The 14,658-nt window shown below is 38.7% G+C and overlaps 1 protein-coding gene across 1 annotated transcript; it reads left to right on the top strand.

Annotated features, from left to right (window-relative positions):
* Positions 1 to 2,056: 2,056 nt before the first annotated feature.
* On the top strand, positions 2,057 to 3,001 carry LOC131902277 (vomeronasal type-1 receptor 4-like). The gene has a single exon (XM_059253305.1). The coding sequence runs from the start codon at positions 2,057 to 2,059 to the stop codon at positions 2,999 to 3,001; it is 945 nt and encodes a 314-aa protein (XP_059109288.1).
* The last annotated feature ends 11,657 nt before the right edge of the window (positions 3,002 to 14,658 follow it).

The following is a 14,658-nucleotide window of genomic DNA, read 5'->3' as shown; positions in this document are numbered from 1 at the left end:
GATTGTTGAGTGTGAAAAGGCAACAGTGCCCATCCTGGGGATGCTTGGTTCAGCCTGGTACTAATTCACAAATACACTGTCTGCTTCTGCAGGGGACCTTACCTGATTAGAGACTCCTTCCTTTATAGGAACAATGTATGATGTTTTTGTCCTACTGCACCAGTAGGTTGTCTCACCCACTGCCTTCCTTCCTTTAATTTCCACTGTAGACTTTGGAGAGGTGCATTATTATTCCATACACAGTTTCAATAGAAATATGAATCATTAACCTAGTAGCTATCATTTATTAGGTGTTATATTTATCTGTAACTTTTTTTGTATGTTTGTTTTTGTTTGTTTTTTCAAAACAGGGTTTCTCTGCAGCTTTGTGCCTTTTCTGGAACTCGCTTGGTAGCCCAGGCTGGCTTCAAACTCACAGAGATCCGCCTGGCTCTGCCTCCCAAGTGCTGGGATTAAAGGCGTGCACCAGCACCCCCTGGCTTATCTGTAACTCTTTTCCTCACATATTTTGTCTATTTTTGTTCAGTTATGCATTCTGTGTGATTTCATAAAACCAGACATCCCCACCTCTCGAAGATCCCTGACCAGATGTGTACATATGCATGTCTTGGCTATGTGCTGTGAATTATCATAATAGATAGCTCTTAAATTATTTTGATTTAAGTTTTCACTTGAATCCACATTCCTATGATTTGTGTTCTTTGTGTGTGTGTTTAGTTTTTATTTATCTTTATTTTACCTTTCTTTTTCCCTGCTTTTTTTAATTAAGAAAATTTTTTGTTCATTCTACACACCAATCAAAGGTACCCCTCTTCTTTCTTCCCACTCCCAAAGCCTTCACCTCCCAATACAACCCCCTCTCTCACTCACAAGAAGGCCTGGCCTCTCCTGGGGAGGCACATCCAGTAGAGGCAAGTCCAAGATGTTTTGCATTCTAAATATTTTTTCTTATATAAAACAATTGCAGGTTTGAGACCCGAAGACCATACAGGAACATCAAAGTTTAAATTGAGAGTCTGCATTAAGCAACTGCCTGAGGAGAAGGGATTCTCGCACAGCTGCCTCAAATGCATTGTACAGTGAGCTTTAAAAGACAAAGAACTCAGAAAATCTATATCCTCACTGGCAATTGGCAGGGGAAGTAAACTAACTAGCAGTTTAATATAATACAACAGCATTCAGGTACCTGCACATTATGACCACCAGTTTTTAGAAAAAGTTTGGCTTCTTTCCCAAGAGACTATACAAGAAGGTGGTAGGAAACAGAAGGTCAGTTTTGGGTTAAACCAAAAACGCCTCTACCTTAGACAAGATGGACTAATCTTTGTTCTGTCACAAGACCATAGATGTATTCCAAGTGGTATTATAAATATCTCATTATTTTTGTTTTAATTTTAGTTCAACTATATAATAAGAATTGATATATTTAAATTATATAGTCTTTATTGTAATCTTTTATATAAAAACTAGCAAATATCAGTATTTTCTGGAATAGTGTTTGTTTGTTTGGGCTATAACTTTTCTTTGTTTCTTTTCTTTCTTTTTTTTGTTTTTTGTTCTTTTCAAGACAGTGTTTCTCAGTGTTGTATTGGTGCTTGTCCTGAATCTTGCTTTGTGTACGAGCCTGGCCTTAAACTCACAGAGATCCACCTGGCTCTTCCTCCTGAGTGCGTGGATTAAATGTGTGGGCCAAGACCACCCAGATCTTTTCTTTGTTTCTCACAGGCCAACATCATATTGTCCTGAATGTTGGATTTTCTATGAAAACTAAATTTATTCTTCCATTAATATGTGCATCCTTAGGTATTGAGCAAATTCATAGTGACATGCACAGAAAACGATGACTTCTATCAAAACTTTTGGGATGAGATCTTTTTATGTGCTCTAGGCTGGCCTTGAATTCCTCACTTTAAATGACCTTCTGCTTAAGCTAATTGGAAGCTCCATGGATTAAAGGTGTCCTGTTTTTACCACAAGCTCTGAGCATTTGTTTTTGTTAATTTGACCAGAGAACTATCTGGGACATAAACTAAAGGAACTTGTTCTGAATCAGATAATGGACTTCTGGATTCTGGCAATCAGAATTACTTTCTTATCACAAACAACAATTGGAATTCTGGGAAATTTTTCTCTTATCTTCTATTATCTAGTCCTTTACTATAAAGAATGCATATTAAAGCCCACTGATTTGATTCTTGTGAACCTAATGACAGCCAATGCCATGATCATACTCTCTTTAGGAGTACCCCACACAATGGCAGCTTTTGGGCTGAAGAAGTTCTTAAATAGTTTTGGATGCAGGCTCTTACTATACATTCAAGCATTTGGTCGGAGTGTGTCCATTGGTACCACCTGTCTCTTGAGTGTCTTCCAGACCATGATCATCAGACCCAGGGAATCCTGTTGGAAGGGTCGTAAATTCAAAAGTGCAAATTATATTTGCTGCTCCATTTCCCTCCTCTGGGTCTTCTCCATGTTAATACATTTCATTTCATTTGTGTACTCATTTATCAAATTTAATAGCGAAAACATGACAAGAAAACTAGATTTTGGATACTGCAATAGTGTAGGGGGTGATGAAATCATTGAGTTATTTCATGTAGCATTTGTCATGTGCCCTGAAGTCTTCTTGTCTATGCTGATTACCTGGTCCAGCAGGTCCATGATTGTCATTCTGTACAGACACAAGAAGAGGGTTCAACACATCCGCAGTTTTCATGGTAACAATAAGACCTCACCTGAGTCCAGTGCCACCCAGAACATCCTGATCTTAGTGTCTACCTTTCTGGTGTTTTATAGTCTCTCCTCAATCTTAAGAGGCTGCATTACTCTATTTTATATTCACAGCTGGTGGCTAGTGAACATCACTCCCCTCATTTCTCTGTGTTTTCTGTCTTTTGGACCCTTTGTTCTTATGAATCGTTGTTCCATTGTCTACAAGCTTATCTTGATATGGATCAGGAATAAAAATAATTTAATCTTCTTTAAAGTACATGAATGATGGTATTTCTGTGGGAGATGCATTTTTTCACTTAAACATCACCTTCAGAAGGTCAATACAGAAACTTAAGTAGGTAGCATCTTGTCTTTCTAAGCTTAACCAAAATGAATATGCAAGTTTTGTCAGCTGGTTGAATTAGGAGCCTCCATGAGAGTAACAGCTACTACATTATTCACTTTGCCCACCTAACATGCACATGAACTAGGCAAACAAGAAATAAAACTAATCAAACTGCACTTCTTGGGGGTTTTAATCTTGTCAGGTCATCTTGACTGCTTGGTGATTTCACAGAAAACTTGATAGACCCACATTCTAACTGCAATGAAGACTGAAACCATGACTGACCACAAACTTGTGCTTCTAGAGACCCTGGTCCATCCACAAATACTTCCTCCTACACCAGCAACAGAAAACTTCTTTAGCCTTTTCTTCCCTGAAAGACTGTTTGTAGCTGTTCTACAGAAATACTTGTTGAGTTCTTTTGAACACCCAAAGCATTTGAAAGAGGCCTTTCCTTGTTTGTTAGTTCTTTCACTGATTAGAGTAGTATTTGTGGCACTTCTTAAAGTACCTTCCAGAATTCTGTGATGGATCTATGCAAATAGAAGATCTTTTTAGTTGAAAAAAAATTTTTTAATTACTACTTCAATCATTTTCATGAATTGGGATGCTATAGCTTTGGTAGTTTATGTTCAGGTTCTCTGTTCTGTTCTTCAGGTTGACTGTTTGGTTTTATGCCAATGCCAAGCTGTCATTTTTACTTTGACTCTGTAGTGTAATTTGATGTCAAGTTTTGTGATTTTTCATCTTGTTTTAATTCCTTAGAATTGCCTTCATTATTTAAAGTGTTTTGTGACTTCATAAAAATTGTGTTAGTTTTTTTCTATATGTGTATTTTGTCAGCAGAACTTTGATTGGAATTATCTTAAAATAATAAGTTAACCTTTTTGGAAAAAAATCCTGTTATTGAAAACAGATTTTATTGTTACTTAATATATACCATATATATTCCCTTCTTTATGCTTTTAACAGTTTTCCTACTTCCCCTCCCCTCCTCCAATCTGGATCCATTTCTGTTCTAACTCTCATTAGAAAAAACAGGCTTCTAAGGCATAATAATAAAATAAATGAGATAAAATCAACCTAACATATTATGGTTAGGGAAGACAAATGAACGAAAAAAAAAAAAAAAAAAAAAAACAGCCAAAGATCAGGCATAAGACTCAGAGACCCACTTGTTCCTACACTCAGGAATCCTCCAACAAAAACATAAAACTGAAAGTTATAAAAATACTCAAATACTGAGATCAGACCATTCACTTCTTGTGCACTCCCCCTAAGTCTCTGTGAGTTCATATCACCTATTTTCTTGGTGTGCTTGTTCAATTTTCCCTTCATTCTACTCACTTCATCACTGTCCTCTGTGCTAACCAACTTCTAATATTTTATGTCACTTAATATTTACTCTTTCTTAATTCTACTCTGATGTTAATTGTTCTTTTGATACTAGGTTTTTCTATATGTTCTTTGCTGTCCTTGAACTCACTATGCAGATCAGACCTAGCCTCAAACTCAGTCCTCCTGCCTCTTTCTCCTGAGGGCTGGGGTCAAATGTGTGTGACACCACACTTGGCCTAAATTTTTTAAAATTGTTTAGTATGTAGGGGTGGTCATGTGTAGATCAGCCTCAAACTCACTTTATTCAGGTCTCTCCCTTTAGGGTGTGGCTTCTCAGGATATAATTAAGTCATCAGGCCTGGTGGTCAGTGCCTTTACACACTAAGTTTGCTGACCAACCCTGTGTTTAACTTAACCACAACTTTTGTGAATACAAGCAATTTTCGTTCAGCATTTTAATTGTTTTCTTGAGACAGGATCTCACACTATAGCCCAACTGTAGTGGGTAGCCATTCCAGCTTTGATCTGGAAGTTCCAACCCCCATTGAGGCTTCTAAAACTGTCATGCCTACAAGGCGGGGCCAAGGGAGGACCCGAGAGACCTGAGATAAGGATGGGCCAACTCTCTCTCTGTTGCTGGACACTGGACGGTGGAGGTTGACCAAACAGAGCTCCAGAGAACACCGCTGGACTGTGATACCCCTTCCCCAGACCCCACGACCTACCTATCCCTTCATTTGTAAGTTACCCACTAAATAAATCTTCCTTTTAACTACATGGAGTGGCTTTAATAATTTCACCAATATCTCTCGCTCATGTGGGGCAAATTCTAAAGGCCTGGGTGGGTCCCACCCTCACCCTCCTCCCCGGCTGGTGGGTACTTAAACCTGCCTGCAAAGTATATATTCCTACCTCTGTTATAAATATCTTGTGTATTGTCACAATTTTGAAGTCATCGTTCTTTACCATATATTTGCTTACAGACTGTTTGCCTTGTTTACATGAAGCCTTAGTCCTTAGGTTATTTTGGTAGATAAGACTTACAGATTTATAGTCACCTATGCTTGTCATCTCTATATTTATGTTAGTTAGGTTATCCAGATTTACAGATACATAAGTCAGATGGATAGGTAATCTTCAAACACTTCATAGACCTAGAAAATATATCATTTAAATAACTTAGAATTCTGTTGATGTGAGACACAATTGCTCCTGGAAGCACCAATTTGAAACCAAGAGAATGTTGGGCTTCTAAGACATTTCCATTTTGAAGTTTGTCTTCTTGGCACAAAATGGCCTACTGGACAAAGAACTGCCCTTGTCTCGTCTGCTGACAGTACAAATGTAATGCTGTCCTTTCTGGATAAGCGGGACACAAGGAAAGCGATCACTGTACTCTGCCGAGACAGGGTAAGATGGTCTTTCAGAATTCCTGCTTCTGAAAATGGTCTATCAGATACTCTAGGTAAGCCTGTAGCCAATTTGAATGCACCAACAATGCTAAAAACATAAGGTGACTGTCCAGGCTGCCAGGTGTCTCGGTCTACTCTTCCAAGATTCCCGAAAGTTGCTTGCATCCATCTACCATTTCTTAGGTACCATTATATTCCTTCTCAGGTCTTTGATGGGATTGAAGACTAACAGTTATAGCTACAACTTAATATATATATATATATATATATATATATATATATATATATATATATATATATAATCTTAGCTACAACATATTAAGTATCAGATTCAGGTTCTTTAGGATAGGACACCTTTTGGAATGATCTTTGTAACATGACATTTATCTATGTTCTATACTTCTCTGGATTTTAGTATGTGTTTCTTACTTGATATCGTTCGCATTGGTTGTAGTTCCACCTTATCCAGGTCATTATCCCTCATTATTCCTGGACAATATTTCATAACCATTCCTTTGTATATAGTCTTGTACTAGGTTAGAACATTCTTATTTAGACAAATAGGGGGAGATGTAGTGCGTAGTCATTCCAGCTTTAATCTGGAAGTTCCAACCCACGTTGAGGCTTTGGCAACTGTCACGCCTACAAGGCGGGGCCAAGGGAGGACCCGAGAGACCTGATATCGGGATGGGCCAACTCTCTCTCTGTTGCTGGACCCTGGACGGTAGAGGTCGACCAAACAGAGCTCCAGAGAACACCACTGGACTGCGGTACCCCTTCCCCAGACCCCGCGACCTACCTATCCCTTCATTTGTAAATTACCCACTAAATAAATCTTCCTTTTAACTACATGGAGTGGCCTTAATAATTTAACCAATACTCAACCTGCCTTAGAACTCTCTATGTAACTCAGACTGACTTTGAACTCAACTATATCCTCCACCTTCAACTTCTGAGCACTAGAACTAAAGCCATGAGTTATTTTGCTTTTTTCAATTTCTTACTTTAAATTCAAAAAAATATTTATTATTTGAAATTATGAGTATTCTTGCTTTGCCTGAATGCATGTCTGTGCGCCACATGGATGGAGTGCCTGCATAGTCCAAAGCCTACATCAGATCTCCTGACACTGGAATTACAGAGGGTTGTTAGTCTCAGAATCGATGCTGGGAATCCAATTATTATCTGCTAGAAGAGAAGGCAGTGTCATTAATTGATGAGTCATCTCTGTAGCCCCTTTTTCCCATTGCTTGATGAGGTTTCTACAACTATGAACATATTTAAAACTTACTGATGATAGTGTATTGGTTAAAACAGTGAGGGTCATTATACCTACTCTGAGGGTTTGGACCATATTTTAACTTTTTGCAAACACTCTGTCCTTAACTGAGTAGTACTCACAAATAATCTATTGGGTTGTTTTTTTGAGACAGTTTTGTGCTCTGTACCCAACACTAGTCTTGAACTTATGATTCTTCAGTCTTTGGTCCTAGTTACAGAGATTACAGGCATGTACCACCAGCTTTGACTCAAAAAACAATCAAGTTTGAAAGGCAAGTCTTTAGCTTCATTATCACTTTAAAACTTATTTCTCCTGTTCAGTTTTCCATAATATTTCCTCAAGTGTGTGTGTGTGTGTGTGTGTGTGTGTGCTGTGTGTGTGTGTCTTTGTGTAGACATATGTATGCACAGTCCTGTAAAGGCCAGAGGTTGCTGTCCAATGTCTTCCTCATTCACTTTCCAATTTACATTTGGATCAGAGTGTTTCAATGAACTCAGATCTCTCCATTTAAGATAGGCTGGCTGGCTACTGAGCCTCTGGAATCCCATTATTTCTGTCATGGCATACCAGAAGATCATTGTGTACAAACCTTTTGTGGGAGTCCTTAAGATCCCAACTCAGGGCCTGCTGCTTACCCATTAACCTCTTTGGACCCTAAGACTCCTCCTCAGCCCACAAATGCAATTTTCATGGCATCTATGGAACAATTGTCAGGTAAAGTTGAGGAGACATACTCTGCAGGAAGGCAGAGTCTATTTGCATCCACATCCTTGGACCTTAGTCCCTTCTCACCAGAATACTAGCTTTGTAAGGTCCTATCCCAGGACATCCTCTGCTCTTCATAGAACAAGAGAGAAAATCACTTCCACACATTTATTCTGCCCCACCTCACCCTATGTTATGCTCATTACTCAGTTAAAAGTTTTTCTTATTTATTGATGGGAACAAGGCTTTCGCAGGGCTCATGTTGACTCCCTCTGGAGATATGTATTAGAGCCAGCCAGTGAGTCTCCTACGGTAGCTGAGTAGGGCATGAGGCTGAGGAAAAAAACAGAATAAGAAGAATAGAAGGAGACAGAAATTTAGTGCCAGGAAGGATTCTGTCAACACCCAGCAAGCCCCGAGTTTCTTTCACAGCCAGCTAATATAGAAACTGAAAGGCTAAAGTGGAACAAAGCACACACACAGCACAGGCATTCTAGCCTGTCCTTGAATCAAACATATGCCACCTGCTAACATCAGCAGCCTGCCAGAATTGGGCATTTGCTAATAATTAGTTCTTTCCCACAAAGCTAATCAGTACTTTCTCACAAACCCTGTACTTTTAACAGGAGCCTTACCAGAGCTTTCTCACAGCTTCTTAAGAGGTTAGAGCAAGCAAGCTTTGAACTCTTTGGGGTCATAATGGGCTTCACATTAATGCTGAGTCACAGTGGGAAACTGAGTCACTGTGGGCTTCCACATACAACCCCCACGAGATCCTGTCATTGTCTAGGGGGATAATCTTTGACAACATTCAGACTTTATCTTGGGGTTTGTCATCAAATTCATAAACCTATACGGTTGTGGCTTGCACTGACCTCTGAGTCCCCATTCAGCAATATCAGAGTTGCATCTTACCTTCACAGGTGAGTTGCTTTCTTTTAGGCACCCTGTTTCAGAGAACAAGACAGTCTCCAGCTGTCTGGTACACTACAGACTTCTGAGTTGGCCTCTTACTCTCTGTAGCTACTAGACGTCCACTGCATTTTACTTAGGGAGGCCAGACACTTACCTGTTCTTACAACTGGTTTGGGTTGTGCCTGCAACTATGTAGTCTGCTGTGGTCACAGAGGAGGGCTAGCCACTTGGATAATTACTAGGTATTGTGGAATAGGATAGCAGAGTGTGTTTTGAGGGAACAGAATCCAGGGGGTAGCAAAATAGCAGGAGTAGTGATGCAGCCTGGAGACAGGTCTCTCATCTGCTTACTGGCAGCTGGGGACTTGCCTCTACATCATTTTTAAATTGGATTATTTGGTTTATTATTGTCTAGTTTCTTGAATCTTTATATATTTAAATATTAAACCCTTTATTGGATGAGGAGATGAGGGAAATCTTTCCCAATCTGTAGGCTGACATTTAATTAGTTCTATTGACAATGTCCTTTGCCTTACAGATACTTTTTTAGTTCATGGGGTCCCATTTATTAACTGTGTCTGTAATATCAGTGTTCTGTTTTGGAAATTATCCTCAGTGTGGATCCAATTAATGTCATTCCTTACATTTTCTTTCATCATGTTCAGTGTCTGGTTTTATGTTGAGGTCTTTGATGTACTAGGGCCTGAGTTTTATTCAGAATGATGAATATGGATCTATTTCCATTCTTATACAAGCAGACAGGCAGATAAACCAATAAGATTCACAGAAGATGCCTTTTCCCTCACTGTGTATTTCTGATATATTTATAAAAATAATTTTAAAAATTTCTCTCTTCTACATTACATTCCAAGGGCAATTTCCCTTCCTTCTCTTCTCCCTGTTCCTCCCCATCATCTTATTCTTCCTACTGATTCTTACATAATTTCACATTGTTAGTCATTTCACATTTCACTTTGTTGGTCATTTCACTTATAAAACTCAGAAATACATGAAAAAATATAAATGTAGATTTAAAAAGGAATTGTTTAATTCTTTACAGTGACATCTATGTGCTGCTTTAAATCAGTGTGCACTGGAGGGAAGAATGCTTAAGGAGCAGGACATTTTTAATAAGCCTTCAAGTATAATTTCTGTGGAATGTCAGGTAGCTGAGAGAACATAGAAGCACCCATGCTGCATTTTCCATCCCCATGAAATGTGCAGGCAGAATTCCCTTCTCTTCCAAGCAAGCCATTGTTTTAGTTCACACAACTTCGGAAGTTAATGTACTATACTAAGAATAGTCTTCAGAAAAAAACAAGGAAGTTACTCCCCAGAGATACTTTATATCATTGTAGTAAGCCTAAGTATTCTCATTAAATTATGTAGCCTGGATTTCTTCAGCCTAGACTCCAGAATAGTCCACCATTTTTTATTTTCATTATTTTATTTTATTATTTTATTTGTGATTGACTTTCACTGTGTCACCTAGGTTGAACACAAACACACAATCTTTCCACTCCTTCCTCTCAAGAACAGGGACAAGAAGGTGTGTGCTACCTACTAACCCACTTGTGATCTCCCCCTCTCATTCTTCTTAATTTAAACAAACAATCTGTTGATTACATATGTAAATGTATCCAGCATTTATTATTTTGTATGCAGAGTCTACAGATCAATTTGATCACTTCATTTGAAACGTTATAAAAAACTGCATTTTAACCATGTTTTCCTATCTCATGGTTAATCTTTACTGAATTCTGAATATACTTTATATTTAAGAAATATATCTACTTCTACATTGTTTTCAATGCCTAACACTTCCATGATTCATTACTATCCTCAAGCTGTTCTTACCATTTTTATATTTTTCTACTGTTCTATTTTGCTAACAGACACCTACACTGACTTTCCAATTCAGGATGCAGAACTTTCCAATTCATGATGCAGATCTAGGTGCAGACCTGCACTGGTTAACTTCTGCATGGATTCTGAGGATTTTGTATGACATCCCATCCTCATGAAAGCCCACCTAAAGCATAATAACCCACATAGCCTCACAGCTTAATTATTTCTGCTACTATAGTATTCTCCATGGGAACAGCAAGTGGTGATTGTTTCAGCACTCACAACATACAGCAGGGATTGCCTGTATGTCAGGCTTAACTACAAACAGCATTTGAAGAATCTTTAAAGATATTTATTGTCTGCTCTGAAGGTTCATATTGACAGTATGTTCACAGAACAGAACTTAGCAGAAGAAACGGAAAGAGAGATGCAGACAGCACAGCTTTTAGAACTCTATGGCTACACAAGTACAGTGTGTTGCCTAGTGAGAACATATACAACAGAGACTGAAAAAGGAAATGAGGTATCAGATAAGCAGGAAAGGGCACACTGCAGGGAAGCATGCACCCATAGCTACAGAGGCGTTTGACAGCCACCTACTAGTTCCTTCATGGACAGACAGATAAGATGTAAAGACAATAGAGATTACGTGGAAGAACACAAAGCTGCTCACTAGTGTGAGGATGCTTTGGGTAACTCTGGTCACAGGTGATGACTTAGGATACAATGATTTGTAGATGTGTTGGAGCCTTTGCTTGTGTTTAAGCAGGATCAACACCATGTAGCCACTGACCCACATCACCAGTCCCCAAAAGATGACATCATGTAATGCCAACAGAATTATAAGAATTTTGATTATTAGACTTCCGGGTTCAATAACTTAACAGTATCCATAATATTTTATCCCATTAACCTTTCTTTTACTACATATACCATTTGTGTATGTAGAAATAAAGAGATATCACAAGATTTACAGAGTCCAACACAAGCCCAGGAATGGGCAAATTATCCTGGGGCTCTGACCTTGAACTGTGACCACTTGGAATTACAGGGACTCATGGTTATGTCCAGAAAGACACTCAGCAGAGATGTGGAGCTAAGGAATACTCCTCTGGTACCTCTGTGAAAATATAAGGAAAATTTACATGAAATATAATCTAGGTAGTAAGTCCGACTAAAAGCAGTCATTGTCTACTGGATTTCTTTACAGAGAATTATGAAGTTTGCCCAGGTCAGATGTTTGACAATCAGGTCTTTGGGCTTCTCCATGATTCCAGAGAAGTCAGCAAAGATAAAATAACAAAGCAAGGCTGAGTTTCCCAACATTCCTAGTACAGTCTGGGACAGGAAGAAGATCCCCACTGCCAGGTCTCTGGAGGTCATTCTGTCATGGCCCTGATTCAAAGCATAACAAATCCAGAGAACACTGGTTAAAAAAGTTGGATTATCTTCTAGCTTGTCAAACAATGTATTTCATAGGCACTATCTCTTTACATTCATAAGTTTTATTAAAATGTGTCTTTCTAGTAAGAATGAAAACATGTATAGCCACTTTGGAAATCAATATGGTGATACAATTATGAGTCTAAAAACCTCAATGAATAATATTCTCAGTGAATATAATTTCAAATATTATTTTTCAAGGAATATCTGATATTTATCTTCAGTGAAATAGAAGAGAAAGAGAAATTATTGACAGCACTATGTTAAGCACAGAGAAAATAACATCTAGACATCATCCCTCCCAAGATGGTGCTGAATATGAAGATAGAAAAGGTGAAACTTGATAAAAGTTTTGTTAAATTTTTTCCATAATTACATTAGAAAGGTTCAAAATATATGCGGTGGTAGCTCACACCTTTAATCTCAGCACTAGAGAGGCAGAGTCAGGAAGATCTCTGTGAGTTTGAGGTCAGCCTGTTCTAGAGAGTGAGATTCGGGACAGGTAACAAATCTACTGAGAGAAATCCTGTCTTGAAAAAACAAAAACAAAAACAAAAACAAAAAAATTTTGAAAGGCTCCAGGTCATGTAATTCAAAGATGAAGTCCCCCCAGAAGAACTGGTATAGCTAGTCAGAGCACTCATATACATATTCACTTTCCTCTGTTGTTAAGAGGAGTTTTCAGGCTGTGTGATGTGCCTTTTATCACTCTGAAGGGTCACAGAGTATTGAAGAGATAATTGAAGATGCAGAGGAAAATGAAGTCAAGTGTCATAAAGCAAGAGAGGATGAGAGGAAAGGAAAAAGTGGGGTACATGACGGAGGCAAATTCTGAAATAAACGTGAGTAAAGAGAGCAGGCTAGGGAGAGGAATCTTAAGTTTGTTATAAATCCTGTTCTGAATGACAAACTTGGAGTGATAAAGTGGTGGACTTGACTCATTCTGCTTGTAATTCAGGGCAGAAGTTCACATTGTGTAAGAGTCAGGATTTCTGCTGATCACATTGATGTGTAGAGAGCAGGAGGGATGAGTGACCTCGGTGACTCCCCTCACACAAGCATGGGAACCTGCTCACTCAGTGGGGTCTTGTGTTGAAATAATGGTTTCATTTTCTGAAAAAGTCCAGAAGACTGAAGATTAAATTCCACAGTAGAAAGACAATAGAAAAACGCTGCCCAAATTTAGTTACAAACCAACATATATCATAATGCTAGCACTGAATTGTCAAAATTCCTCCTTGGATTCTCTATTTCTCCCCATGACACCTCTCCCAAATCACCATTAAAAGAGTACCTGTGTTTTTATGGTACTTTTTCTTCTTTAACATGGAGAAATGAATGAGCTTTCTCGACCTATGCATAAATGTTACATTTCCCATAGGCAGACATAGTGTTCAAGAAGGAGCTGAGAGTTCCAAATGAGGATTGGCATGCAGCAGGAAGAAAAGGACAAAGGGCCTGGCTTGAGCATCTGAAACCTCAAAGCACACCCCCAGTGACATGCTTCCTCCAACTCAGTCACACCTACTCAACCATACCTACTCCCACAAGACTACATATATCTCATAATATTGTCACTACACCCAATGTGGAGATTTTTATTTCAGGATACAAGAAGGAAGTTAAACAACTCAAAACAGCTTCAGAAAGTCTAAGACACTGTTAAGGTGCATGAGTTTCCTTCCTTTCAGAGTAAGCAACAAAAGCTGAGAGTCTCTCTTGGAAATGTCAAGATGCAAAGAAGATCTTTGAAATAACACCAGCTCCTGGCATAAACAAAGGCCAGCAGAGTTAAATGGAGGAGGTTTGGTCCACCTGATTGACTTGGAGAGAATGTTCTCTAACATGTTGAACTACATGAAGGCTATGCCTTGTGTTCCAAGTGTTTAGCTCTTGTTAGTTGTCACCCATGCTGTGGCAAGCTATCATGATGCAGCTGTCTTTGAATCATTTCTGCTTCTGTAAGTAGCCAGTCACTCATAATTCTGTAAGTAACCCCAATAAAAAACAAAGCTCACCAAGTTGGTATTTGGTCATATCTGTAATTTGTTTACCATGGCATCCCTGTCTGGGATAAGTAGACATTTCTGTCATAAATCCCCACGACAATAATTGTTACACTACAACTGCCACCATGCAGATCATCATAATCCCTTACTAAGTATTATGTTTAGACACACAGATAAATAGAGGTAATAGCCCTTATAACATAACCTTCTACTTTCCTCATATGAAACCATCACAGAAAAACCATAACTGGTCTAAATGCAGAGGTCTACAAATAGTGGAGTGCCCAGTTCCAGTGGTTATATACATCACAGGTCTGGCATCTAAGTCTTAAGAAACACTTCAGAAGCGGGGAGGGGGGGGGGAACCAAAGGTTATAAGAACCTGGATACATAAAAGACTGCTGTGAGGCTGTGTCTCTCATAAATAGCTGTATAATAAGGTTCTGAAGAATGGCAATATCAATAGATATGTAAATGTGAAAGAGAGAAGATTTCATTCAGTCACACCCCTGGACAAGGAAGTATAGACTACTGGTAACTACAGTAAGAGGGAGAGTTTGTCTCTCCCAGGAACAATCTGCCTAACTGCCTAATAGAAACTAATCAACCCTGGACTCATATACAAAGAAACGACAAAAATAGACT

Source organism: Peromyscus eremicus, chromosome 1 (genome assembly GCF_949786415.1).
Source record: "Peromyscus eremicus chromosome 1, PerEre_H2_v1, whole genome shotgun sequence".
NCBI classification, from domain to species: Eukaryota; Metazoa; Chordata; class Mammalia; order Rodentia; family Cricetidae; genus Peromyscus; species Peromyscus eremicus.
Note: the sequence above shows the minus strand (reverse complement) of the source record. Positions and strands in the feature narration are given on the sequence as shown.